Source organism: Perca fluviatilis, chromosome 3 (assembly GCF_010015445.1).
Source record: "Perca fluviatilis chromosome 3, GENO_Pfluv_1.0, whole genome shotgun sequence".
NCBI classification, from domain to species: Eukaryota; Metazoa; Chordata; class Actinopteri; order Perciformes; family Percidae; genus Perca; species Perca fluviatilis.
This window is the reverse complement of record NC_053114.1, coordinates 24266047-24292279: the sequence shown is the minus strand read 5'-3', so window position 1 is coordinate 24292279 and position 26233 is coordinate 24266047. Positions and strand designations below refer to the sequence as shown.

The 26233-nt window shown below is 40.0% G+C and overlaps 1 protein-coding gene across 15 annotated transcripts in view; it reads right to left on the bottom strand.

The window, feature by feature from the left end:
- plekha7b (pleckstrin homology domain containing, family A member 7b) overlaps positions 1–26233 on the bottom strand; it is a 78923-nt gene that overhangs the window by 22366 nt on the left and 30324 nt on the right. For 14 of the 15 annotated variants that reach the window (XR_005638781.1, XM_039795229.1, XM_039795234.1 and 11 more), the window contains 8 exons: positions 21485–21568; positions 14800–14911; positions 12927–13031; positions 12388–12460; positions 11896–11996; positions 2862–3040; positions 907–1335; positions 158–695 (listed from right to left, as the gene is read on the bottom strand). Coding sequence is in view for 14 of the 15 variants with exons in the window: in XM_039795229.1 (XP_039651163.1) it covers positions 158–695; positions 907–1335; positions 2862–3040; positions 11896–11996; positions 12388–12460; positions 12927–13031; positions 14800–14911; positions 21485–21568 (1621 nt within the window). In the remaining variant the exon portion in view is untranslated. The remainder of the gene's footprint in view (positions 1–157; positions 696–906; positions 1336–2861; positions 3041–11895; positions 11997–12387; positions 12461–12926; positions 13032–14799; positions 14912–21484; positions 21569–26233) is intronic. The other variant, XM_039795244.1, reaches the window with a different exon arrangement.

The following is a 26233-nucleotide window of genomic DNA, read 5'->3' as shown; positions in this document are numbered from 1 at the left end:
CATCACTTAGAGTACCTTTAATACTCTCCATCGCAAGGTTTGATTGAAAAAAATTCAGAAATTACAACGTTAAAGTAAATTGTTATCTAAATTGTCTGGGGAAGATTTCTGAGAGGCAACTCTTAACAATTTTGCCTAAAGTACATAGGTGTCCTACCTGAGAAAGGGCACAAATATGGCCGGGCGAGCTGGACCTTGTGCTGTCCCCTGGTGTCACTTCATCCAGGGGCCTGACTGTGCGTCTGTCTGAAGGAGTGTGGGGCCTGCGAGGTGACAGGGGTTTGAAGGAGGAGGGGACTGATGGTGGGACTTCACACGGAGACGGAGGCACAGAGATGGAACGTGGCATCTCCACAGTAACTCTAAAAGATGAAGAGTCTGTGAAGTTAGGGCCAGTGTAGATAGGAGCGGTGGGGCTGCCATGACGGAACTGCTGCCGCTGCTGCCACTCATACAGCTGCCACACCATTCCCTCCTTGGTGGCCATGCGCTCGTCGGTGGACATGCGGAAGTGGCTGAGACGGTCATGGGCATACTTGTAGTCACTAGGCAGGTTGCATGTTGCTGGAGGAGAGTTGCTGCCAGACGGGAGACGGGGAGACTTTGGCAACGACTGATAGGTGGCATCCGATGTGCTGGCTTTGGGCTTTAATGGAGGAGTCCGCCGAGGGAGGTTGTACTCAGCAGAGGGACCACTGAGACAGAAAACACATGGATGTCTTACTTTTATATAAACAATTTCATCCTAGCTGTCCCAAATGAGAATGCTTTCTCTACATAAAGTAGAGCAATTTGAGCAATTCAAATATACACGTCCCCTCATATTATTATAGCCACTAGAGGGAAACATTTATTCAAGTTTTTTTTTAATCATCATTCATGTTACAGTTATAGATTCAAACTGACCTCTTTGGTGGGTCCCCTTTTTGAACTTTGACCCACTGCTCCACCTGAGCCAGCGTATTCTTCCTCTGCACATGTTTCTCAGTGCCTGGTCGCGAAACAAAGCCCCTCTGATAGACAAGATTTCCATTCTGTTCTGGTGGCAGAGCCACTTGGATTACAGTTTGCTGTCCGTTCTTGTGGGTGGCACCATCGACTGAGTCTGGCGAGAGTCGCTCTACTCTTTCCTCTGTAGCTGACTGGCTGGGCCTCCCCTGGATCTCTAATTCATACCTCATCTCGTCTCCATGAGCCAGTTGAATACAATTTTCCGGAGCTTCCACTCTTTCTGTCCTGCGAAGGCTTTCTGACTGAGATGAGTTCTGGTTGATGTGGACATGGTTGGCCTGTGGGACAGCCTGCTGTACAGCCTTCTTAGGATTCTCCACTTCTCTGTAAAAAAGTTGATGACTTCTTAAATATAGCAACATATATAATATATCAAGTTAGTTCTGCATGTAAACAATTGAAATAAATGGCTTTATACAGCCTATTTTAAATTAAGAGAGTATGCAGTGAAGTATTTTATCTTTCAACTACTACACATGGCTACATGCGTTTAGTTACTTAACCATCATCTAATTCCCCCTCATAACAATATATTATGATGTAGTGCAGCATTATTCTTGAAACAAGGGATTACACAGCATTAAGCAGTGGATACAAAACATAGGGAATGCTCAAATTTACCTTATGTGACCCTAAAGGTAATTTCCCAATCCATTTGCAGAGACACTTAACATATGAGTTTCTGAGTTTCTCTCAGAAACAATCAGAGACCATAGGAAGTTATTCAAAAACTTTCCATCTTTTATATTTTTCAATAGAGAGGAAAGAAGAAGAGTATCCCCCACGTAACATAAATAACAGTTACTTTGTCTAAATGAAATAGCTTGGAGGTGGTGTGACACTCTTTAATGTGTTCAAATAATAAGACTAATTCATTAGATTTCACATTTAAATTCAGTAATCCTTTTCCCACTTACAGTAAGGGAATAAGACATGATTTCAAATGTCTAATTTTACAAACTGCTTACACTTAAGGGTGGTTTTATTTCTGCAGAAATAATTCCTAAGAGGTCAAATATGAAGATATTGTAGGAATAGCAATAAAAGGTGTATTTAAGCTGATTGAGCTGCAGTGAAGTGATCACCTCACACAGAACTCAGTGGAAAATCTAGTGCTAGCCTTTATTATTGCTTCATTAGTGCAAAGTATTTGATATAATACATTTCAAGGGACCAAACTAAGACTTTCAGGTAGAAAATTGAGTGCTTTACAAAATAAAGATTTCAGGAGTACTGACTTACATTGGCCTCTAGGTGGCATTACTGCACAGACCATTCAAACCATGGAGGGCCTCCAGCTAATCTAAGTTTGTAATGCATTTACCGCAGATTGAGACTCTATAGCAGACTATTTCTGCCATTGATTGTGAATATTTTTACAACAAAAGAAAACTATGCACACAAATCTGCTTTGCATATTGTGATTATTGTTGGAGAAACACATTATTTGCTGCAATAACCCTCATCTATACCAGACCCACATGCAGTATGTATATGTACATACACACACACAAACACACACACACACACACACACACACACACACACACACACACACACACACACACACACACACACACACACACACACACACACACACACACACACACACACACACACACACACACAGAGTAGACACTGTAGTTGATTCATAAAAAAACTCAACACTAAATGCTGCAAAACAGATGTTTACTTTTTTGTTAATTTCTGTGACACCCAGGTTCCCTTTCGGATATCACCTTAAGACATATCCAGTTCACAGACACTGCTTTAGTAAAGGAAATATGTTGGTACAAGTAGCAGCCCAGCCAATGGGATAAATGAATCCTACTCTGTAGAGCGAGACCAACCTCTTTATAGTGTGACTCTGCTGCATCAGCGCAGCCTGGTTCATGGCCCGGATCCAGCCATTCATGTCCTCCTGTGTGTCCGCACTGAAGAAATATGTCCGCATCCCGCAGTGTTCTGCCTGTGAGCCAATCACAGAGTTCTTATTGTAAATGTAGGAGCGCATTCCTGTATGACTCGCCTATCAAAGAGAGAGAGAGATGGAGGAGAGAGAGAGAGAGAGAGCAAGGATAAATATGAGAACTTCTAACTGAAGACAGTAAAAAGCTTCCAGTGAGGCTGATGAGTAAAAAAAAAACGTTGCTTCCTTGTTTACTGAGACTGACAGCTGTAATCTCAGTGAGGACAAAGTTTACAGCAACATTTTTCTGAAAAACAGAATAGGGAGGGAGCAAAGTGCTCCAGCAGAAACAGCTTGAACATTGTGCTGTTTCTGGAAAAAAAAAAAGCATAACAGGTTATATATTTAAACTGCTTTTTAAAAAATATACAATCTCTTAAGCATACAGAAATTAGACAGCAACTGCAGCGAACAACTGTACAGTGGCAACAAAAAGACAATTACAGAATGGCCATCTGTCATCACTTTAGTCAGGATACACATTACATCATAAACATTAGCTTACCTTTTGTTATTTCTATTGCAAGTTATTTCACATTAATTTTAACTTCACCACAACAAAAAATCATGAATAGCTGCCAGAGCATCAACGACACAAGACTAAACTGCATTATATACATCGTGGAAAGAACGTGATCTTCACCAAGTCCAATACCATAACATGCTAAATATCCACAGTGACAGAACAAGGGTCCTTTAGTAATTATTCCTGACTTATCATACATATCCTCACAAATAGAACTCCACGTACATTAAAATACTGTAGAAGCATGTATAATTAGTGCAAAGTTGACATCATTGTAAAGGGAGCTCTGCCCATTTATTATTTATTTTTAAAGAAATATCTTATATTTATTATCAACTTCTTAGTGAATGATCTGTTTACAGCAGGTTCTTAAGAGTAAAAAAAAATACCCTTATAATCCCCATGATTTTTTTAATTCTGACTGAAAAGTGAATGCAATCACTTAGGCAATATGTGAGAAGCCAAACACTGCAAAGTAAACATACATACAACATTGTACATATTGTAATATTGTATTTTCTATTGTAAAACAATATGAAATTAATATATGTACAGCAGGAGGCAAACTGCTGATGTCAACAAACATCCAAAAAAATGCAATGAAATCAGAGAGGAGTGTGGGAAAACGGCTGAGACCCTGTCGTCCCACCACTCCAATGACGATGAGTGTGATAAATGATATGCAGCTTGACAAGACAAATACCAGAGCCACTGAGCATATACGTATACAGCATGAGATTGATCAAATGAGTAACCTTGGAAATGCGAGTGCCTTGTTCTACCCATTCCCCGCATTTATAAAAATTAGCAACTGGCTAACTTATGAAATATATGGACATTCCACATGTTTTCGGTTAAAGTGCTGTGTGTCTCTCTCTCTTTCTCTGTCTGTCTGTCTCTCTCTCTTTTGAGTGAACACTGTAGGTACTGTAGCCTTGTCATTATCCTCTCACATTGTCCAAGAATTGGTAGACTATAATAATAATATATAATAATAATAGTTTTCCCTTTTTCTGTTTTTATTCTGAAACAAATCACAGCAAAGTTGTTAACTAAAACTAATGGCACCTCTTTGTGCTCTGGCATTGTCTATAGATGACTGTAATCATGTCTGTACATGATGAGATTTTGATGCACATTTAGAAATGTGCGTTCATCAGCTGCTAGCATAATATGAAACAAAATGAGCTGAGGAGGTCCACTGATGAGGCTAAAGTAAAATCAAATACCTATTCATGCAAGACAGGAAGCCAATGGGATTGAGGACGACCGCCTGTAGAGAACAGTACTCACTCCGCTCGCGCACACACCGGGTCACAATGGGAGGCAATTGACCAACAGGGAATGAGAGAAACACAGTGAGATGAGCAAAAATAAGAGAACGACAGAAAACAAAAGGAAGTTGCTGACTCAATAAGAAAGAACAGGAAATGGCTCCGGCGGTGGTCTTATGGCAGTCATCACAGAAGCAAGAATGAGTAACAGTGACAGCATCATAAGTGTTTTGACATTTTACAATCAGCATCAGGGAAGGTTAAAAACATACTCTAGTACAAATACTTAAGAGAAGACTTAACCTGATTTATTATATAGTCTCCATTCAACTGCTAATCAAATTGATTTTGAGAATATTTTGTGTCCACATCTCTCATTATTTCAGGCCAGCACAAACTGTAGTCCGTCAGTAGCTCTAACAATCAGAAACATTGCGTTGTTGAACAACACCAGACATCTACTGAGCTGCTGTCATGCTTACTTAGCAGTAACTGAATATTTCCGAAGCACCTCAGATCACCTCTTTAATGCATGATGGCTCAGAGAGAGCTGTAGGGAAAAGAGATCTCTTAAATACAAGGTGGTACAGCAGAGCCCAGGCTCATTTCACCTAACCTTACACACACTCTCCGGCAAGTGGTGGGAGGAGACGATGAATAGGCTGAATGTATAATTAATATTTCCAGCAGCACAATTATTGTATGTAATATGATCTTTAAAACGCAGGAGACGTGTCCCACACATGCACACACATTCATACTCACACTCAGACACGCACACATACACACAGAATCCAAGAACAAAAGCATAAGTACAAAGGAGCTGAAAGGATTGCAACTGAATGCCCTGAAGCTGCAGTGGTGCATCAAACATTCACCACTATTGTTCTTTGCAACTCTCTCTGTGTTTCCACAAAGGAGGAGCTGGATAATGTTAACACTCTTGCCTTAACCAAAATACATAGATCTCTTTGCTGTCCTCTGGCAGAATTCACAGACTTTGCTGCATGCAAGGAAAAGTCGCACATTTTTAAATAAAAATGACACTATTACCAAATACGGGCTGACTCTATTGGGTACAGTATAGCAAACGAGTTATGTGCCATTCAGATTTCAGTGAAAGACCAAGCTCTTGCACTGTGCACAGTCAGCACACCATATTGAAGACTGCACTGCAGCCTCTCCAGCACACTGCTAGGGCTACCAAAACAGTGCAAAATGTACTTCTGACTACATACAGAGTTGTACTGCAGCCATCCATTGTCAAGTAACACCATACCCTTTGTGTTACAGTAAAAAAAAAAAGGATCAGTGACCAGAAGGTCAGAACTTGTATCAGACTCAACACAATCAAACTCTATGAAGAAGTCTTCATAGATATCAAAAGATGAGTTGCATGCAAAATCTTTCTTGCCCAAAAATGTGAACACAGGTTCAAATTTTCTGAGAAGAAATGCAAAACAGTACCTGCTTTGGACCCAATAACAAAACAATACTTTTTCCCTACCTTACTTTATTTAAATTAATTAAATTAATTGCTTTTCTACAAAATAATTTTTGTTAATTTAACAAAATAAGCCAAACTTCTCAAACACATACGTATTTCATGTTTTCTTACTGTCATACAAGCAGCCGTAAATGTTTGCTTAAATAAAATGATCTATAAATAGAACGGTTACAATTAAAATCAGGAAATACATGATCAAACAATGAGTAAACAGAACTATGACCTGATTCTAACTTTTGATACTTCGGTTGGTACTCAAGTACTGAGGTTCAATTACCAGCCCTAATAGCAGATCATAAACTGTCTTCAAAAAAGCAAGAAAAACTACAAAATGCACTTCCTGCAGAAAATACTTTTGATTGCTGAAAAGCTAAATTGTTAAGGCTAAACTGGATTGCTGGCATATATTGCGTAAGAAGAAGGTGAAGTAGTAAGAATAGTTGGAAAAGTAAGAATGGTTTTAATTGAAATGTTGAATAATACCAATACTGTATTAAACAAAAAGTGAAATATTTTAAGTTAAAAAAAAAAAGAAAAGTCATAGTATAGCATGTCAGAAGTCATAGCATAGTCTATCCAAAAAAGGGATAAAAAGGTCATGGTATATGTCAAAAAAAGTCATAGTATAGTTTGTCGAAAAAGTCATAAAAAATACGTAGTATAATATGTCGAAAAAAGTCATACTATAGCATGTCAAAAAAAGTGATAAAAAGTTAAAGTATAGTATGTCGAAAGAAGTCATAGTATAGTATGTCGAAAAAAGTTATAAAAAGTCATATGGCGCTTTTCCATTACATGGTACCTGCTCGACTCGACTCTAATCGCCTTTTTTGGTTTTCCATTACAAAAAAAAGTACCTGGTACCTGCTAACAGGTACTTTTTTTAGTATCACGTCAGTCGAGGTTCCAAGCGAGCTGAGGCGATACCAAAAGGTGTCGTGAAAGCGACGGAGGGGGGTGTCCTGAACAAACCTGCCATTTTTAATTGGTTTAGCCAGCTGTGGGGTTTTATGTTGCCTCCAGCTTTAACCATCCATCCATCCATCTTCGTCCGCTTATCCAGTGTCGGGTCGCAGGGGGGAGCAGCTCCAGCAGGGGACCCCAAACTTCCCTTTCCTGAGCCACATTAACCAGCTCTGACTGGGGGATCCCGGTGCGTTCCCAGGCCAGGTTGGAGATATAATCCCTCCACCTAGTCCTGGGTCTTCCCCGAGGCCTCCTCCCAGCTGGACGTGCCTGGAACACCTCCCTAGGGAGGCGCCCAGGGGGCATCCTTACCAGATGCCCGAACCACCTCAACTGGCTCCTTTCGACGCAAAGGAGCAGCGGCTCTACTCCGAGCTCCTCACGGATGACTGAGCTTCTCACCCTATCTCTAAGGGAGACGCCAGCCACCCTCCTGAGGAAACCCATTTCGGCCGCTTGTACCCTGGATCTCGTTCTTTCAGTCATGACCCAGCCTTCATGACCATAGGTGAGGGTAGGAACGAAAACTGACCGGTAGATCGAGAGCTTTGCCTTCTGGCTCAGCTCTCTTTTCGTCACAACGGTGCGATAAATTGAATGTAATACCGCACCCTCTGCGCCAATTCTCCGACCAATCTCCCACTCCATTGTCCCCTCACTCGCGAACAAAACCCCAAGGTATTTGAACTCCTTCACTTGGGGTAAGGACTCATTCCCTACCTGGAGTAGGCACTCCATCGGTTTCCTGCTGAGAACCATGGCCTCAGATTTAGAGGTGCTGATCCTCATCCCAGCCGCTTCACACTAGGCGGCGAACCGATCCAGTGAGTGCTGAACGTCACAGGCCGATGATGCCATCAGGACCACATCATCTGCAAAGAGCAGCGAAGAGATCCCCAGCCCACCGAACTGCAACCCCTCCCCACCTTGATATCCTGTCCATAAATATTACAAACAGGATTGGTGACAAAGCGCAGCCCTGGCGGAGGCCAACCCTCACCTGAAACGAGTTCGACTTACTGCCGAGAACCCGGACACAGCGCTCGCTTTGGTCGTCCAGAGATTGGATGGCCCTGAGAAGAGACCCCCTCACCCCATACTCCCGCAGCACCTCCCACAGTATCTCCCGGGGCACCCGGTCATACGCCTTCTCCAAATCCACGAAACACACGTAGACCGGATGGGCATACTCCCAGGCTCCCTCCAGGATCCTTGTGAGAGTGAAGATCTGGTCCATTGTTCCACGACCAGGATGGAATCCACATTGTTCCTCTTCAATCTGAGGTTCAACTATCGGCCTCCAGCTTTATTTGAAACAAAATGTGTCTTCTGGCTGTGGCAACAACAACACACGTTGGACGTTCTCTGTGTGTGTGTCGCGTTAGGTCCGGCATGGATGTATTAAGAGAACGGGTCACGGCAGTTTACTGCGGCGCCGCTATGACAACCAGCCACGCTGAGGCCGTACTAAAATCTGCAATGGAAAATGGATGCATAGTGCATCGAGTCGAGTAGAGTCGAGGCGAGTTGAGCAGGTACCATGTAATGGAAAAACGCCAATAGTCTAGTATGTCGAAAAAAGTGATAAAAAATCCTAATATAGTATATTGAAAGAAGTCATAGTATAGTATGTTGAAAAAATGTGATAGTATAGTATGTTGAAAAAAGTGATAAAAAAGTCATAGTATAGTATGTAAAAAAAAAAGACATTAAAAAAATCTAAGTATAGTATGTGGAAAAAAACGTCATGAAGAGGGCCAGCCCAGACTGGGTATCAAGCTTGGGTCTGCAAGAATTACTTTCGTGCAGTGACTACTTGCTGGTTGCCTGTTGGCAATAGTACTAACCACTAAGCCAGTGTGCCACCAAAGAATGTAAGTTGGAAAGCTATTAAGAAGTCAAAGTGTATGTTATGTATGTATGTTGAAAAAAATCATAGAAAAAAGTCATAGAACAGTATGTCTAACTGGAGAGCTCAGTTGGTATAGCGCACGCCCATATAGAGGTTTATTCCTCCAGCCAGCATCCCATGGTTAGAATCTGACCTGTGGCAATTTCCTGCACGCTTTTCCATCATATCTAAGCTGTCCTAAAAATTAAAGGCGGAAATGCATTAAAAAAAAATATAGAAAAAAGTGATAAAATAGTCATACTATCCGTATGTCGAAAAAATTCATAGTATTGTAGTGGAAAAAAGTCATACTATAGTATGTCGAAAAAGTGATAAAAAGTAAAGTGTAGTATGTTGAAAAAAGTGATAAAAAAGTCATAGTTTAGCATATCGAAAAAAGTCATAGTATAGTGTGTCGAAAAAAGTGATAGAAAAGTCATACTATAGCATGTAAAAAAAAGTCATATGTATGTTGAAAAAAGTCATTGTATTGTAGTTGAAAAAAGTCATAGTATAGTATGTCGAAAAAAAGTGATACAAAAGTCATAGTATAATATGTTGAAAAAAATGTCATGAAAAAGGGACAGACCGGACTGTGTATGGGTCTGCAAGGACAACTTGCTGCAGTGACTATTTGCTGGTTGTTTGTTGGCAGTACATCTAACCACTGAGCCAATGTGCCACCAAAGAATTCAAGTTGAAAACAGTAATAGGTTAGGATGACAAAAAAAGTGATTAAAAAAGTGATTAAAAAGTCATAGTATAGTATGTCGAAAAAAAGTGATAAAAAATCATAGTGTAGTCTGTCGAAAAAAAGTTATACAAAAATCAAAGTATAATATGTTGAAAAAAATGTCATGAAAAAGGGCCAGCCTGGATTGGGTATTGAACCTGAGTCTGCAAGGATAACTTGCTGCCTGTAGTACTAACCACTATATATACACTCACCTAAAGGATTATTAGGAACACCTGTTAAATTTCACGTTAATGAAACGATCTAATCAACCAATCACATGGCAGCTGCTTCAATGCATTTAGGGGTGTGGACCAGGTCTAGACAATCTCCTGAACTCCAAACTGAATGTCAGAATGGGAAAGTTAGGTGATCTAAGCAACTTTGAGCGTGGCATGGTTGTTGGTGCCAGACGGGCTGGTCTGAGTATTTCACAATCTGCTAAGTTACTGGGATTTTAACGCACAACCATTTCTAGGGTTTACAAAGAATGGTGTGAAAAAGGAAAAACATCCAGTATGCTGCAGTCCTGGGGGGCGAAAATGCTTTGTTGATACTAGAGGTCAGAGGAGAATGGGCCAACTGATTCAAGCTGATAGAAGATCAACTTTGACTGAAATAACCACTTTTTACAACCGAGGTATGCAGCAAAGCATTTGTGAAGCCACAACACGCACAGCCTTGAGGCGGATGGGCTACACCAGCAGAAGAGCCCACCAGGTACCACTCATCTCCACTAAAAATAGGAAAATGAGGCTACAATTTGCACGAGCGCACCAAAATTGGACAGTTGAAGACTGGAAAAATGTTGCCTGGTCTAATGAGTCTCGATTTCTGTTGAGACATTCAGATGGTAGAGTCAGAATTTGGCATAAACAGAATGAGAACAGGGATCCGTCATGCCTTGTTACCACTGGGCAGGCTGGTGGTGGTGGGGTTGTAATGGTGTGGGGGATCCCTTTCAACTTCAGAACTGCCTTAATTCTTTGTGTTATTGATTTTAGAAATGTTGGCCCATATTGATAGGATAGAGTCAAACACGGTATTAGTATGGTGTTCCTAATAATCCTTTAGGTGAGTGTATAGTATATATATATGTCAAAGAAGGTGATAAAGTCTTAGTATAGTATGTCGAAAAAAGTGATAACAAAGTCATAGTATAGTATGTCGAAAAAAGCCATTAAAAAAATCAAAGTATGTCAAAAAAACAAAAAGGGCCAGGAAAAGGGCCAGTCATGACTGGTTATCAAACCTGGGTCTGGGTCTACTTGCTGCAGTTACTACTTATTGGATGTTTGCTAGCAGCAGTACTAACCACAGAGCCAGTGCACCACCAAAGAGTTGTAAACAGTCATATTTGTTTTATTATTATTACAGGGATAGTGCATATTAATAAACTATTATGTCAGAGTTAGCCAGAAGGCTATTTTTCATCTGCAGTCCCTAGACAGATCACCCTAAAAAAAAGTAAAATTACATATTTACATAACAATATAAAAATTACAATACATTTAGTAAAGAGTACTATTAAGGGTTAACAGGTATTATGGGGAAACAGTAAGTGATATGTGAGAAGATCACACACACAACTTGCTGGTTGTCTATTGGCAGCAGTACTAAGTGTAAAAAAGCTTAATATTTGAAAAACTATAAATGGTGGGAAAAAGTTGAATACAAGCACAGATGTCCTTAAAGAGCTGAACATTTTGATATTTGAATGTTTTTTGTAGGTGAAAGTATGCAGAAGTAGTAGGTGACCGAAAATCGTACAGAAGAATCAGTTGTTATCTGATTCTGTGAATACTGCTGAATCACAAAATGCCATCCAGTATGCAGGGAGTACCCAACCATCCTTCCTGTGTTACAGAGACCACTCCAGGGAAACTAGTATTTGAGGATTGCTTCCAAAAAGAGTTATGTAGTAATGAATATTTTAAGAAAAACTGTATGTAGTAAACATGTTTTTCTGGCATTATAATTTCTTTCATAAATTTGATTCAATGCCACTTCAGTGTTACCTTGAAAGCGTATTTTCGGTTTATGTGATCATCAGGCTCAACTGGTGCAATGACATAACTGGGCAGAGGGATGCTCCCGAGCACTGTCTCCTCTCTGCTGTCTGTAAAGAAGGAACAAACAACACAGAGTATGACTGACTGTAGATTTAATGAACAGCAGGAAAATTAGCAAGGCATTATTCATGGTAGACTCTTGTCTGGTCGAGGCCATGTGGCACAAGGTGGCATGTGGCTTATCTATTATTCAGTATGATTAATGAAAGACAGGAAGTAGATGCTCTGGCAAAACAAGCACAGATTACATCCCATAATAAAACACTCAAGTTAATATGGAAAGAAAAGTTGGAGGAAGAGAAAGCCGGGGAGAGTAAGAGATAGCAAGAATTATTCAAGAAATTAACATCCCTCATAGGAGCTCGCCGAAGGTTGTATTATGACAGTTTAAAGTTTTGTCTGTTAAACCATGGCCAAATGCACTTTTAATAGACTCACCTTTGTAGTAAAACAAGCAGTAGTCTGACAAAACAAACCACTTCCTTTTCCACAGCCGCATTCCAGAGCTGTCCTGGAGGTGAAGGGGGAAACGCAACACACAGTGTATAAAGAAATCCTCCTTGGAGGAACTTTTTAATAAGAAAGTGTACTTCGGGAATACAGCACTCGAATACAGATTCGGGAGAATCTAATTAAATTATAGGAACAATAATTTCATTTAAGTTCAGTTTTTTTCTTGCAGCATTTGGCACAAAGATGCAGCCTCTACATTTGACCAAGTACTGCATGTCTCTAACTCTGACTTTGGTCGGGGAATTGGTTGTCTTTGTTTGTCATGCTGCTTAAGATGATGATCATAAAACACTCAAATCCAGATTTGAAGGGTTTTGTAAGGGTATTGTGAGGATTCATTTTGTAAATGGTACAGTTCACAGAATATCAGATTCTACACAAAACCCTTTAAAATGTGCTCCTATACGTGGCAGGTGGGGTCTTTCTTTAAGACTAAAAATAAGAGCAGAGGATCCCGAGCTCACCTGTTTATAGAGCCAGCCTCTCACCACCACTGGGATGTTGAGGTTTCTTTTAATAGCATGATCCCTCTTGCCAAAACTGTGCACTTTCCCCGCACCTCTGGAGCACTGCAGAAAGCAAAGAAAAACCAAAAGACGTGATTATGTGGTGGCTGGTTGGAGCAAAATGAAAGTTGAATGAATCTGGTTTCAATTAAATGAATTAATTAAATTGACTTGTTTTACCAGTAGTTTCCCCAATATTGTTAAAGATTGATAACATTTAATCAGTTTACATGAGGAAGGGGGGTCATGAATTTGACAAAAAGAGTCTACTGGTATTTATTGTTTATTAGGATCCCCATTAGTCATCACCGTAGTGAAGACTATTCTTCCTGGGTTCCAACACAAGGCAAACAAACAAATATTATAAAGCAAAATAAATATTGTTATACAATAAAAAAAACTCCTGGATTTTATAAAACAAAAGGCACAGTAGCATGTTTTTCATGTTATAAAAACAACAAAACAAAACAAAACAGTAAGATGAAATAAAATTATGGAGTAAAGAAAGGTGTATGGCATTGCCCTCCACAGTGCAGAGAATATAACTGCAAAATGGAGTAAACTGGCCTTCTTTCCTGGAACTTCCTTCTTCTAACACCCATAATGAAAAGAGGAAATACCAACTGGCTATACTTGTGGATGCGTGCATCCTTGACAAGGTCATTTTCTCTGACACAATTAAATTGTACTTTTCTACAGAAATACCTGGTGTTGTTGTGTTGAGCAGCTGGCTAAAAGAAGACACAAATGTTGAGGGGACAAATATGCATACCCAATTCCTCATAAATGTGACATTTTTTAATGAGACAAAATTAAAAACACCCGAAGGACCAAAAGGTAAGGTAAGTCAATCACACAAAACAATCATCACACAGACGTTATCTGTTGATCTGCTGGTTATTTTCTCTATAATTTGGTCTATAACATGACACTGAAATTAGTTAAGAATGTCCTTCAGAAGCTCCAAGAGCCCAACACAACGTCTTTGATATTGTCTGTTCTGTCAGATCACAGTTCACAACCCAAAGATATTTAGTGTACTGTTATATTAGACAAAGAAAAGCAAAAAAGGGTTCACACATGAGGGTCTGGAACCAGCAATTATCAGAATTGGTGCTCATCAATTTATTTTAGATTGACTAATTGATCATTTCAGCTCTACAACAATGTAGTCTAAAATCACAAGTATTTGAAAAAAACATTTCTTCAAGTATTCACGCGTTCATGTCCCTCAGAGCAATAGATGTCTCTCACGTTAAGTTGTATTGAAACAGTGGCTTCCAGGAGTAGCATTAGCTATTTCAGATTTCTCTGTCATTTAATGACAGCCATGCGCTTCAGCGGTGTGTCTCATATTCAGTGACAAAACATGTTTGCAGTGAAAATGTCCATGATCACTGTGGAAATAACAGCAAGTCTATCGCAAAGATGCATACTGTACACCACACCCCTGTCTAGTCCCTGAGGATGTGTAATAAGTTTTATTATGCTTTAAAAAATGACAAAATGATTGCTCTTTGTTGCTGTTAATCCGAGTGAGATGATGTCTTCTAGAGTTGATTAAACTAGTTCATCAATATGAGCTTCAACATCAAGAGAGCTTCTAAAGAAATTCACTACCCCAAAAAGAAATGCTTGGTCAATTACTATAAATGTCAAATAAGAAAACCTGAAAAAAAAAAAAAAAAAAAATTTTGATTCTGTTTTAGGATTCATTTTCTCTGTAAAGATTGTTACATTTTTAAAGTTTACAGTAAAACTGACAAACACAAGTGAAACATACTTGACATAAACGTTTGGGCTCTCAATAAAGACAAACACTGATACTCACCTTTGACCCTGAGGTGGCATCCACTGCTGCTGATGTCACAGCCCTGGAGGACTCTGTGACCATGCTCGGGGATCTCTGATTGGCCGCTGACTTGGACATACGGACTTCTATCCTACAGTTGAAAAGGCAGCATAGCAGCAGATCAGTAATACAGACAAGATGAGAAGCATTGATGAGTGATATTCCCTCTTAATTCCTCCGACAAACTACAGATACGCAGGGACACAGCCCTGTGCTGAGCTTTCACATATAAAGGATATGTCTATTTCCTGTCACCGCCACGCAACCTCTCACAGCCAATGGCTCTGCGGTGGATGTGTTAACAGTGGAAGCTTTGTGTGCCAAACACTCCAGTGACACACACCTCGTGGGGACACATCATACACCGATCCAGATAACAAGTCAAAACAAACAAAAAAAGAACCAAAGCCTTTGGTGAAACCATACATGCGCGCGCGCACGCACGCACACACACACACACACACACACACACACACACACACACACACACACACACACACACACACACAGCTTCTATACATGTCCTACCTCACATTTCCTCATGATATCATCATATTACCATGAATCCAGAAAAATCAACATGGAAGAAATACAGGTCCTGCTCCACCTTCTTTTTCTTCTTCTGATATTGATGAATTTACCAAGTGGTACTTCACTTCACTACAGGTTATCAAATACAGTGCCTTGCGAAAGTATTCGGCCCCCTTGAACGTTTCGACCTTTTGCCACATTTCAGGCCTCAAACATAAAGATATAAAACTGTAATTTTTTGTGAAGAATCAACAACAAGTGGGTCCCAATTATGAAGTGGAACGAAATTTGGTTATTTTAAACTTTTTAACAAATAAAAACTGAAAAAGTGGGGTGCAAAATTATTCAGCCCCTTTACTTTCAGTGCAGCAAACTCTCTCCAGAAGTTCAGTGAGGATCTCTGAATGATCCAATGTTGACCTAAATGACTAATGATGATAAATAGAATCCAGCTGTGTGTAATCAAGTCTCCGTTATAAATGCACCTGCTCTGTGATAGTGTCAGAGGTCCGTTAAAAGCGCAGAGAGCATCATGAAGAACAAGGAACACACCAGGCAGGCCCGAGATACTGTTGTGGAGAAGTTTAAAGCCGGTTGGATACAAAAAATTTCCCAAGCTTTAAACATCCCAAGGAGCACTGTGCAAGCGATAATATTGAAATGGAAGGAGTATCAGACCACTACAAATCTGAAGACCCGGCCGTCCCTCTAAACTTTCAGCTCATACAATGAGAAGACTGATCAGAGATGCAGCCAAGAGGCCCATGATCACTCTGGATGAACTGCAGAGATCTACAGCTGAGGTGGGAGACTCTGTCCATAGGACAACAATCAGTGCATACTGCACAAATCTGGCCTTTATGGAAGAGTGGCAAGAAGAAAGCCATTTCTTAAAGATAACAATAAAAAGTGTCGTTTAAAGTTTGCCACAAGCCACCTGGGAGACACACCAAACATGTGGAAGAAGGTGCTGTGGTCAGATGAAACCAAAATCGAACTTTTTGGCAACAATGCAAAACGTTATGTTTGGCGTAAAAAGCAACACAGCTCATCACCCTGAACACACCATCCCCACTGTCAAACATGGTGGTGGCAGCATCATGGTTTGGGCCTGCTTTTCTTCCGCACAGGGACAGGGAAGATGGTTAAAATTGATGGGAAGATGGATGGAGCCAAATACAGGACCATTCTGGAAGAAAACCTGATGGAGTGTGCGAAAAGGCCTGAGACTGGGATGGAGATTTGTCTTCCAACAAGACAATGATCCAAAACATAAAGCAAAATCTACAATGGAATGGTTCACAAATAAACATATCCAGGTGTTAGAATGGCCAAGTCAAAGTCCAGACCTGAATCCAATCGAGAATCTGTGGAAAGAACTGAAAACTGCTGTTCACAAACGCTCTCCATCCAACCTCACTGAGCTCGAGCTGTTTTGCAAGGAGGAATGGGCAAAAATGTCAGTCTCTCGATGTGCAAAACTGATAGAGACATACCCCAAGCCACTTACAGCTGTAATCGCAGCAAAAGGTGGCGCTACAAAGTATTAACTTAAGGGGGCTGAATAATTTTGCACGCCCAATATTTCAGTTTTTTATTTGTTTAAAAGGTTTGAAATATCCAATAAATTCCGTTCCACTTCATGATTGTGTCCCACTTGTTGTTGATTCTTCACAAAAAATTACAGTTTTATATCTTTATGTTTGAGGCCTGAAATGTGGCAAAAGGTCGAAAAGTTCAAGGGGGCCGAATACTTTCGCAAGGCACTGTAACACATTTTTGTATTGCAACCCACACCACGCCTCAACCAACCATAATATATACAGTAAATTATTGTTCTATATCCAACAATACAACGTATTTTACTGCAATGGCCAATCCATTCACTTCCAGGGTGATGCAGATTTGTCCTACAGCATGTGCTCAAAAAGAGATTCATCTACATTAGATAATGGGAAAACTGGAGACAGCCCAGATTTGATTTAACGAGGTCCAAGAAATGTATTGTAGGAATTTTAGTCTGTGCTGATAAGGTAATAATAACATCCAGTTCCAGCAGATATTTCATCCACAAATCCTGCAGACCTCCTGTCACATCACATTTTAAAAGTTCTCTGTTGGGTTTAAATTGGAAAACTGTGCAGACCATGTCCTTAGAACCATCCTAGCTTATGGTTATGTTTGATTTGATTAGATTTTTGTTACGAATTTTATAAGCCCAACGACTCAAAGGAACATTACTGTATTAACACAATACAAATCAATTACATATAAATAATCATATAAACCTACTAGACTCCACTACCATAGTTTCAACTCCCTCCCTTAAAAGTGAAACATCAACACTCCCCACAAAGCCGCCTTAACTTTGTTTTAAAAATTGCCTTTGTCTTTGTTTAACATGCAGGAACCGGTGAGATGATCCATAAGGAGATCTCTGATCTGTTCCAACCATTGTAATTACCATTGTAATTTCCCTTGCAGGATTAATAAAGTATAAATTATTATTATTATTTATTATTTCTGTGATGCTGGAACCACCAGGTCCGGCACCAACTATTATATTAAAAATGATTGTTACACTCAGTAAGTGTTTATTTAAATAGTATTGTTCATATTCCCTCTCACATGCCTAGAAAAAAACGTCTATCACTTCTTAAGAAGGTATAAGGTAACAAAACTTTTACAACATTTTTTAAACTCATCTGCAGCCAGTCAACCAGTATAATTGAAATGCAACTGTCCAGTACTAGGCAGAGCCTCTTCCTGACTTCAGGAGTGAACTTACAATAGGAAGAAATGTGTGAACTGTCTCTCTGACAACTCTGCCACTAGCGCCCTGCATTGTTCCGCAAAGAGGTTAAAAGCAGCCCTAACCCTGTTGTTTTTTTCCTGCTTCGTGTTGCTGCACTACACTGAAGCTAAGGGGGGAAAAAGATAAGCGAGAGATGTGTATGCTAAAGCAAAAAAAAAAAGAGAGACCACAGTGCAACAAAACATCCAGTATCTACACTCACAGTCTGGACTTCAGCCAGCATTTTTACAGGATGTTTCATCAGGATGTCGTATCAAGGGGACTCTGCTGTTTTATGTGAAGCTTTCATACTGTTTACCACCACTGTCATTTGAACAGTTCCCCAGGAGATTTGTTATGGCATGTGGTGGAGAGGAGCGATATTTCACATCACGTAGTATAGAAGGGGGGAAGACACTAAGCTCCATCTCCATGCTTCTCTTGCTATTGTATGATGGAAATGAGGGCAATATTTGACTTTTTCTAATCCTTGCAGGCAGTGGGTGCCCACGGGGAGAGTTGACGAATTGATCATAGTGTGATAATCTATAACAAAGGCAGGCAAAGCTTAGGCTGATCGAACCATCCATGGGGAAGGGCCTCCTAAAGCTCTTTTTCCTGTTCTGTCCTCAATCCGATACAGGTCTCCAGAGAACACACTGATGTTCTCCTTACTTGGAAGGCAGTCAATGATTCATGGAAGAAACCAATTTCTTTTTCAGATATCATTATGCAGAATGAAGCCCATAACATCACCATGACAGTGAAGAGAAGCAACATATTGCAGCCACAGTAAGGTCATGCCTGTGTTGCTCACACTCGATACCAAGACTGCACCCCAGTTGTCATGCTCTCTACTAAACTCTACAACAGCATTATGAAAAGAAGGGTGTAAGAGAAAGGCACAAAAATACGGCAGTAATGTAAAAAGATGCTGGTTTAGAAGAAAATGTATCACACAGCAGTTAGCAGTGTGTATGTACTGCAACACAGAGTGGTTTGGAGTAGATGCTGGAGTTAAAATAGCTAATTGAAATTCACACTTTGTGTCTTACAATGTTGCTGAATTGACCTACATCTGCACTAAAGCTGCCTTTTTCACATCTCTTCTCATAGTCTTAGTTTAAGATTGAGCTAAAACTAGAAAAATAATTCTAGTACTTAAAGCTGCTTGAAGATTTATGGTAAAACGGATAACGTACCGTGTATGCAACCAGTGTTTAGAGCTGGTGTTTGACTAGTCTCACATTGCCAGACCTTCATTCACAGTGCTGCGGAGGAGGGTCTGGCGAGTCCACACAGCATTCCGGGATGAGAGAAAAACATGCTCTGGTTTATTGGCATTTCTTTAAACCAATCACAATCGTCAGCGCCACTGCAAAATAGCCTCGGGAAGGAACTTGTTCTGCTGGAACGTGTACGTTCAAAGGTTGTTTTAGTCGTGCAACAGAAAACTCAGATTGGACAGATAGTCTAGCTGGCTCTCTGGATTTACCCTGCAGAGATCTGAGAAAAGGTTAACTGTAGTCCTCATAATTCGACCGGAGTTTAAAATGCCAACAGAAACGGATAGCCGGCCTAAATGAGTGTTCATTCTGGCAGAATTTCCGTCGCCAACGGAGCAATCCCGGAAGTAGAACGTCATGGATATAGACTAGTGTTTAACAGACTACTTTGAATCTTCACATGTACTGATGTGGCATCATTCCTTAAGTTTCAACTGATCTTTCTCAGTCATTAATTTTTCTGATGAACACTGAAAGTAACTAAGATCTTACATTTTTAATGATTTTTTTTTTTTGGCATTTTAGGCCTTTATTTATATAGGACAGCTGAAGACATGAAAGGGGAGAGAGAGGGGGAAATGACATGCAGCAAAGGGCCGTAGGGCGGACACTGCGTCGAGGAGTAAACCTCTATATGGGCGCCTGCTCTACCAGGTGAGCTACCCAGGCACCCCTAAGATCTTACATTGATAAAAAAAACATGAATTATTTTTACATTCACTGGATGTGTGTTTTGTGTTGGATGAGTTAAGGTGGATATATGCTCTGCCCAAAAACTGTACAATGTGACATTCACCACATCAAAGCAGGATTTATTTCAATCTGTTTGCTGAAAGCTTAACTATTCTCTTACAGTAGTTGCCAAAACAGGGGTGACTGCTGTGGTTTCAAGAGTGCGTACGGACAGTGGGACGAACAGTATGTATGAAACATCTTGTGTGTTCCTCTAATAATAAACATAAAAATTATGTATACAGAATTTCATTATGCCTACTGTACAGTATGATGTATGCTGAGACTATCTTTCATTACTTTGTCCTGTCCGTTTCATGACATCCTTGCCATGTTGTTGTGAAAGGGACATAACATGTATACTATTCTTACTGTAGCCTAAGAGATTATGAAAGTAACCCTAAAAAGTAAAAGCATCATTCTGTTGCAGCAACTAAGGCAACCGTAACTTTAAAGCCCCTTGATGATATACAAATCCATGGCTCAACAGAACTGAATGAGGGATAATGAAGAGTTTAAGGGAATGAATGACAGTGGAGGATGCAGATGAATCACAATCAGTTTTGCACTGCTTAAACAGACCATCTTTTAATTAGTGTGAATGTGGAGGTCACATACTTTGAATCTAAACCTGCTTCTGCCTTAAGTGGAATCAGCCCCATGCATGATCATCTTACATTGGCCAGCTTAAATACGATCAGACACCTGCTGCCTTATATTGTGCTGTAAACCTGTCGTACAGCGTTGATGGCTTTGCAGGATGAGATTCACACAATGACATAAAATGAAGACAAATCCAAATGACAATTAATCCAACTGGCATGCAATGACAATTTATACTGTAGTGAATGAAAACAAGACACTGTTGCCAATCTTGATTCTTCTTAAGAAATATCTTGGGGATATTCTGTCAATTCCAGTATCAAAGTCAGAGGCACACAGTCAGCTTTCCATTTTTATGACTTCAACTTAACTGAGAATAATGGCTTAAATGGACCAGAAAAAAGAAAAGAAAAACTTGGCTGAGTGATGAGGCAGATTGATGACACCAGATGTGATATTAACACAGTCAAAAGCATATGTGTCAGCCATCCCATTACCATAAATCTTATTAAGGCAATATTTTTACAATACATCAATTTGATGAAAATTATAACGTTGGCCATGAACACTTAACTGTAACACTTAATCAGTTAAAACATACCGACTATTCTCCAGTCTATTTGTAGAATTCAAACGCATGACCTTGAATTAACTGAATCTGTACGTTTAAGAATGCAGTATATGCATCATTCCCAGGGGGAAAAAAATACCCACTCACCTGTCTTGTAGTGTGTATTCTGTGTTTTCAGGAGATATCTGTCCGGTCACAGGGTGCCGAAACGATACAGTCCTCAGGTTGTGGCTGCAGGGATTGAAAAGGGGAAAGATGGAGAGAAAACAACACCAAGGGAGAAAACTAAATTAGTATGACGTCCATACTCCTGATCACATCCCCGCATGTTTGTGTTTCTATACTTCTAAACAAAACCACATCTGGTTTAGATTACAATGAATGCCTCAGTCAACTGTAAAAACAAATAATAAAATAAAAATACATAAAACATGGTAGCACTTCAGCCAGGTAAAGAACCACATATTCTTTTACACAAAGTGTAGGGCTCCACACTCTCCCTTAGCCAGCTTACCAGGCTTTATTGATTTCGGTTAAATGGGGCCATTCATTTCTTTAACTAGAGCATAAACGCATGTTACTGTCACAGGATAGAATCGGAAACAGATAAGTGGCTAGCGGTGCTGGTGTTGACATGACTGAAATATTATGCCATGACTCTGTTTCTATTTGTTGTATTGAGCTAAAAATACACATCTGTTGTCAAATACACTGACAAAGATCAACAGCCCTGAACAAACATCTGGTCTGACACATTGAAGCAGAGTCAGGTTGATCTAGGCTACTTCTTCCTCACACTGTACTTGGATGTTTCTCATGCTTTATAAAAAAATTCAAAAAAGAGAGAGAGATTTAATCATTCCTAACCATTCCTAATCACATGATCAGATGTATTTATTCGATGCCCAACCTTGTCATCTAACCACCATGGCAGGTTAAGCCTCACTATTTACAGAAACCCCACTACTGCAGAGGGCCTTAAAGGTGTATGGCTCTGCAGGATTACTTAGCTGCCACTGGTACTCAGTACTGCCATCCATTATCCCCTCAAACTGTGACACATCTCTCGAGATGCTGCTGGCTTTCTGATCCTTAGTACATCTTAGATTTTTTCAATTTTATTTTGTATGCACATATAAAAACGCGGAGCTTTAGAAACTTGTTTTCTGAAGAGACATTATACAGTATAATGTTACGGAACAATCTAGCAGCACTAGTACTAATATCTAGCAACACAGGCCTGTGTGTTTTCTCTACTCAGGTGTAGCTAGTGAGGAGATCGATATTTTTCTGAGGATGAGGACAACAGATAAACATTTCTCATTCAGGGTATCTGGAAAAACTGGGGGGAGTGACCGTGTGTGATTATATACTAAACTGCAATATTATGCTTTTATGCCTGGCATTTCTTAGTGTTGTATTTTATTGTATTTATCTTCTCCCATTATCATCATACCCAATCTATTACAGCAGAAAGAAACATAACACCATTCTTCAACAGAAGTTGTGAAATACTATGCACAAGCGTGCAATAAAACCATAGAGTAAATACTGCTGCTGTCCAGAGGCTAAATCCATATGCCGCTATTTCATAAACATACACACGGGTACAGATAAAAAAACTAGCTGTGATAAACATGTTTACACTATCCTCACTTAAAGTGTACCAAGGGTAAATAAATGACTTTATATCCAGCTGTAGGGGGTGAATACTCTAAAGAACAGCACAGCTGCAAAACTTCAGTACCACAGCATAAAGGTGCAGAATGATACAAACAGAAAGTGGTGCCTCACTGCATCACCATGCAGCAAAGGGAGGGGAGACAAACTGAGCAGGGTGGAAAGATTTATGACTTGCCATTTCAGAACAGTTCAGAGGATGTATTGAACAGGAATGATGCCGAGTGATTATGCACATGACAACAACATGACATAAAATATAAACAATGATATATTCATGTAAAAACAGTTATTGATCATATATACAGTACATGCAAAAATCTGCCAAACACACACACACACACACACACACACACACACACACAGGCCAGGCTTTTTCCTAGTAACAACTCATAATATGCTGAGCTGCACTGGGCACATACAGCACTGCACCAGCATCCCCTGTTAATTAGGAATCTGCATTCTTTGAGGCTTTTGTTTCAGCCGCATTACTTCCGAACTATTTGTCACGGAATTTGCAGCATCTCCAGTTAGTGTACAAACACTGCAGCACAGTAGGTCTATTTGTTAGCAGAAAAATAGCTTCCAATCAAGCTTGTGACAACACTGTCCCAATGGGGAAAATGAACTCCTGCTGCAGAACACTGCCTTCTAGGTTGTGTACTGGAGAAACAGCTGTGTTGTCAATGCAAGTAGTTGCTAGAACCAATGTCACAAAGATGATTTTTCTAGTGACTCTACATACATCATGGATTGTCACCATATAATACATTATTTGAGGTAAACAAAAACATTTCTGCTTCTTTTTGAAAGAGGATTTTGATCAACAACTCTGTTGAAGTTCAACTTCACTTTGCACATTGATTTGAGTGCAGTCAATTTTTAACTGAATCATTCACAATCACATCTGTTCTAATCAATAACTTGTGTTTCTTTTTGTAAAAAAGGAAATTGTAAAAAGAAACAACTGGCATCTGAGTAGACTAATATAGCAATGCAGTAGTGAGTACTAATGTTTATTTTGTAAATATGTGTTCATTGGTAGCATATGCTGACACTAATAATTCGGTAAACCAAAAGATGAAAGAATCAACACAATATCTCCATCTTATCTCCATATATTTATTGTCACAGTATAGCACTTATCCTGAGAAATGTTCTATGTTAGACTCAGATCAAGGTTCAGGGAAAGAATGACTGGCATCTCTACTTGCGGAGAGGCTCAAGAGGGCTTTTCTCAATGTAGCAGCGTGTACATGTACATATATCACAATTGTAACCACAATGTAAACAACATAGAGTTTAACCCTAGTTGATAGAAGAGGTAGCTGTCAGTTATTGTAAAAACTATATGAAGTAAAAATACCAGTTTTGTGAACAAACATTGTCCTTGTACATCGACCTTTACAGCAGCGAATGAAGGCTTTTCTATAAACTGAGTGGAGTTTAATGTAAAGTGATCAAACTTAACAGTGAATATTGAGTAACCTTAGAATAGAGTGGCAACCTGGTTTTGGCCAAAGCTTCTCTGAAAAAAACAGTAGAAACTGCAGCACTGCAGCTCATATCATAAGAACATGTTTTTTTTTTCTCTCTCTCTCTCTCTCTCTCTCTCTCTCTCTCTCTCTCTCTCTCTATGCTGGAGAGTCCACGTTTCAGCCCTGGCATGCCATTACAATTTTTTCAGCAAAACAAGAGGATCAGGGTAATCCCTGTCCAACACAGGGGCTAAGTCTTGGCAGCAGGGGCACCAGGGGCAAGGCTGTGTGGTTTGAACACCTCTATCTCTCTTTCTCACACCAATAGAAGCACACTAAAAGGCTCCAAACTGCTTCACACACACATCAAAGACAGGGATCACAGCATCTGCTTATAGTCTCAACTCCTGTAACTATTTACACCACTCTCCATGAGAAAAAAAAGTCCCAGTGGGGAAAAAGAAAACTCCCCAAACTGTACCTACTACTAGCATAGATCACTCTGCTTCTGTTTGCTACTTACTATGCTCTGCGCGTGCAGGGTGTACACAGTGGAGACAGTCTCACCTGCTGTGAGAGTGAATCAGCGTGAATCAGCTGCTAGACTCGCTGTGGTGCTGCAGGTCATGGAAATCCTCTCTGCATTATCAGGGCAGGAGGGAGATGCAGAGAGGGTCTCTAGTATCAGCTGGCATCCGCAAAGCAGAATAAAATGGAGCCAGCAGGATGAGAGCAGGAGAGGGAGCTCTTTATCTCTGCTTTCTCCTGCTCAAGCGTGCTGTCTGAGAGTTTCACCCCTCGCTTGCTGGGTGGATAGTAGAGCTCTAACTCCCTCCCATCAGGGGAATACCTCAGTTGCTTAATAGATCCTCCTCCCTTTTCATTTTCTACTTGCCTCTCTCAACCTGTCACTCCCTCTTTCCCAGAGTTGAATTTGCTAATTAGCATCTCTTTTTAAGGAAAAACTAAATTATGCGGCTGCTGTTGAAGTGGACATACAGTACCTCATTAATGTAGTCTTATGAAAAGGTGTGAAAAGTTTTGGTTAGTGTTTATCACACAGGTGTACAGCTGGTATCCTCTGAGTGGCAGCATTGAAACTAAAGTAATGAAGACAAGAGGGCATGTTGGTAATTTATGTTTTTCTCAATCAGTACGATAACCCACTTTTGAAAGGCCAAGTTATCGACACTATACAATACTAATTATTTGAGTATTAAAACCAGGATCCAGAAATAGATTGCAACTTATAAAGCAGATAAACAACTGTACATTTTAGGGCCCTTCAAGGGCACCTCAGAGTCGTTGGTGTCTACTTTTTAAATCACTGGCTTAACAGTGACATTGACCTGTTACCTATGCTTAGAGGGAATTGAAAGTAATCCTGACAAATGCGACCCAGAGGAGCAGGTGCCAACATATAGGCGTTTAATAAATATTGAATCTGACAGACAACCAAGGATTTGGGAGCTACAAAAGCAGCAGTCTGCTTGTGTTTCATTTCTTTCCCACACATATGTAATTAGGAAGCAGTTCAATTCAATGACACCTATCTAAATATATTCACACAATGTGATTCACTAAAGCTTTAACAAGCTCCAACCCACAGGGTACAGAAGCAGGAGCACTCATGGCAAGCGATAGAACACGGGTAAGAAGAGCCTCTTGTCTCCCTCTATGTGGCCGTCGTAATAAGCATCACAGCATTAATGTGGCGTCTGAAAACTCATGAAGCAGG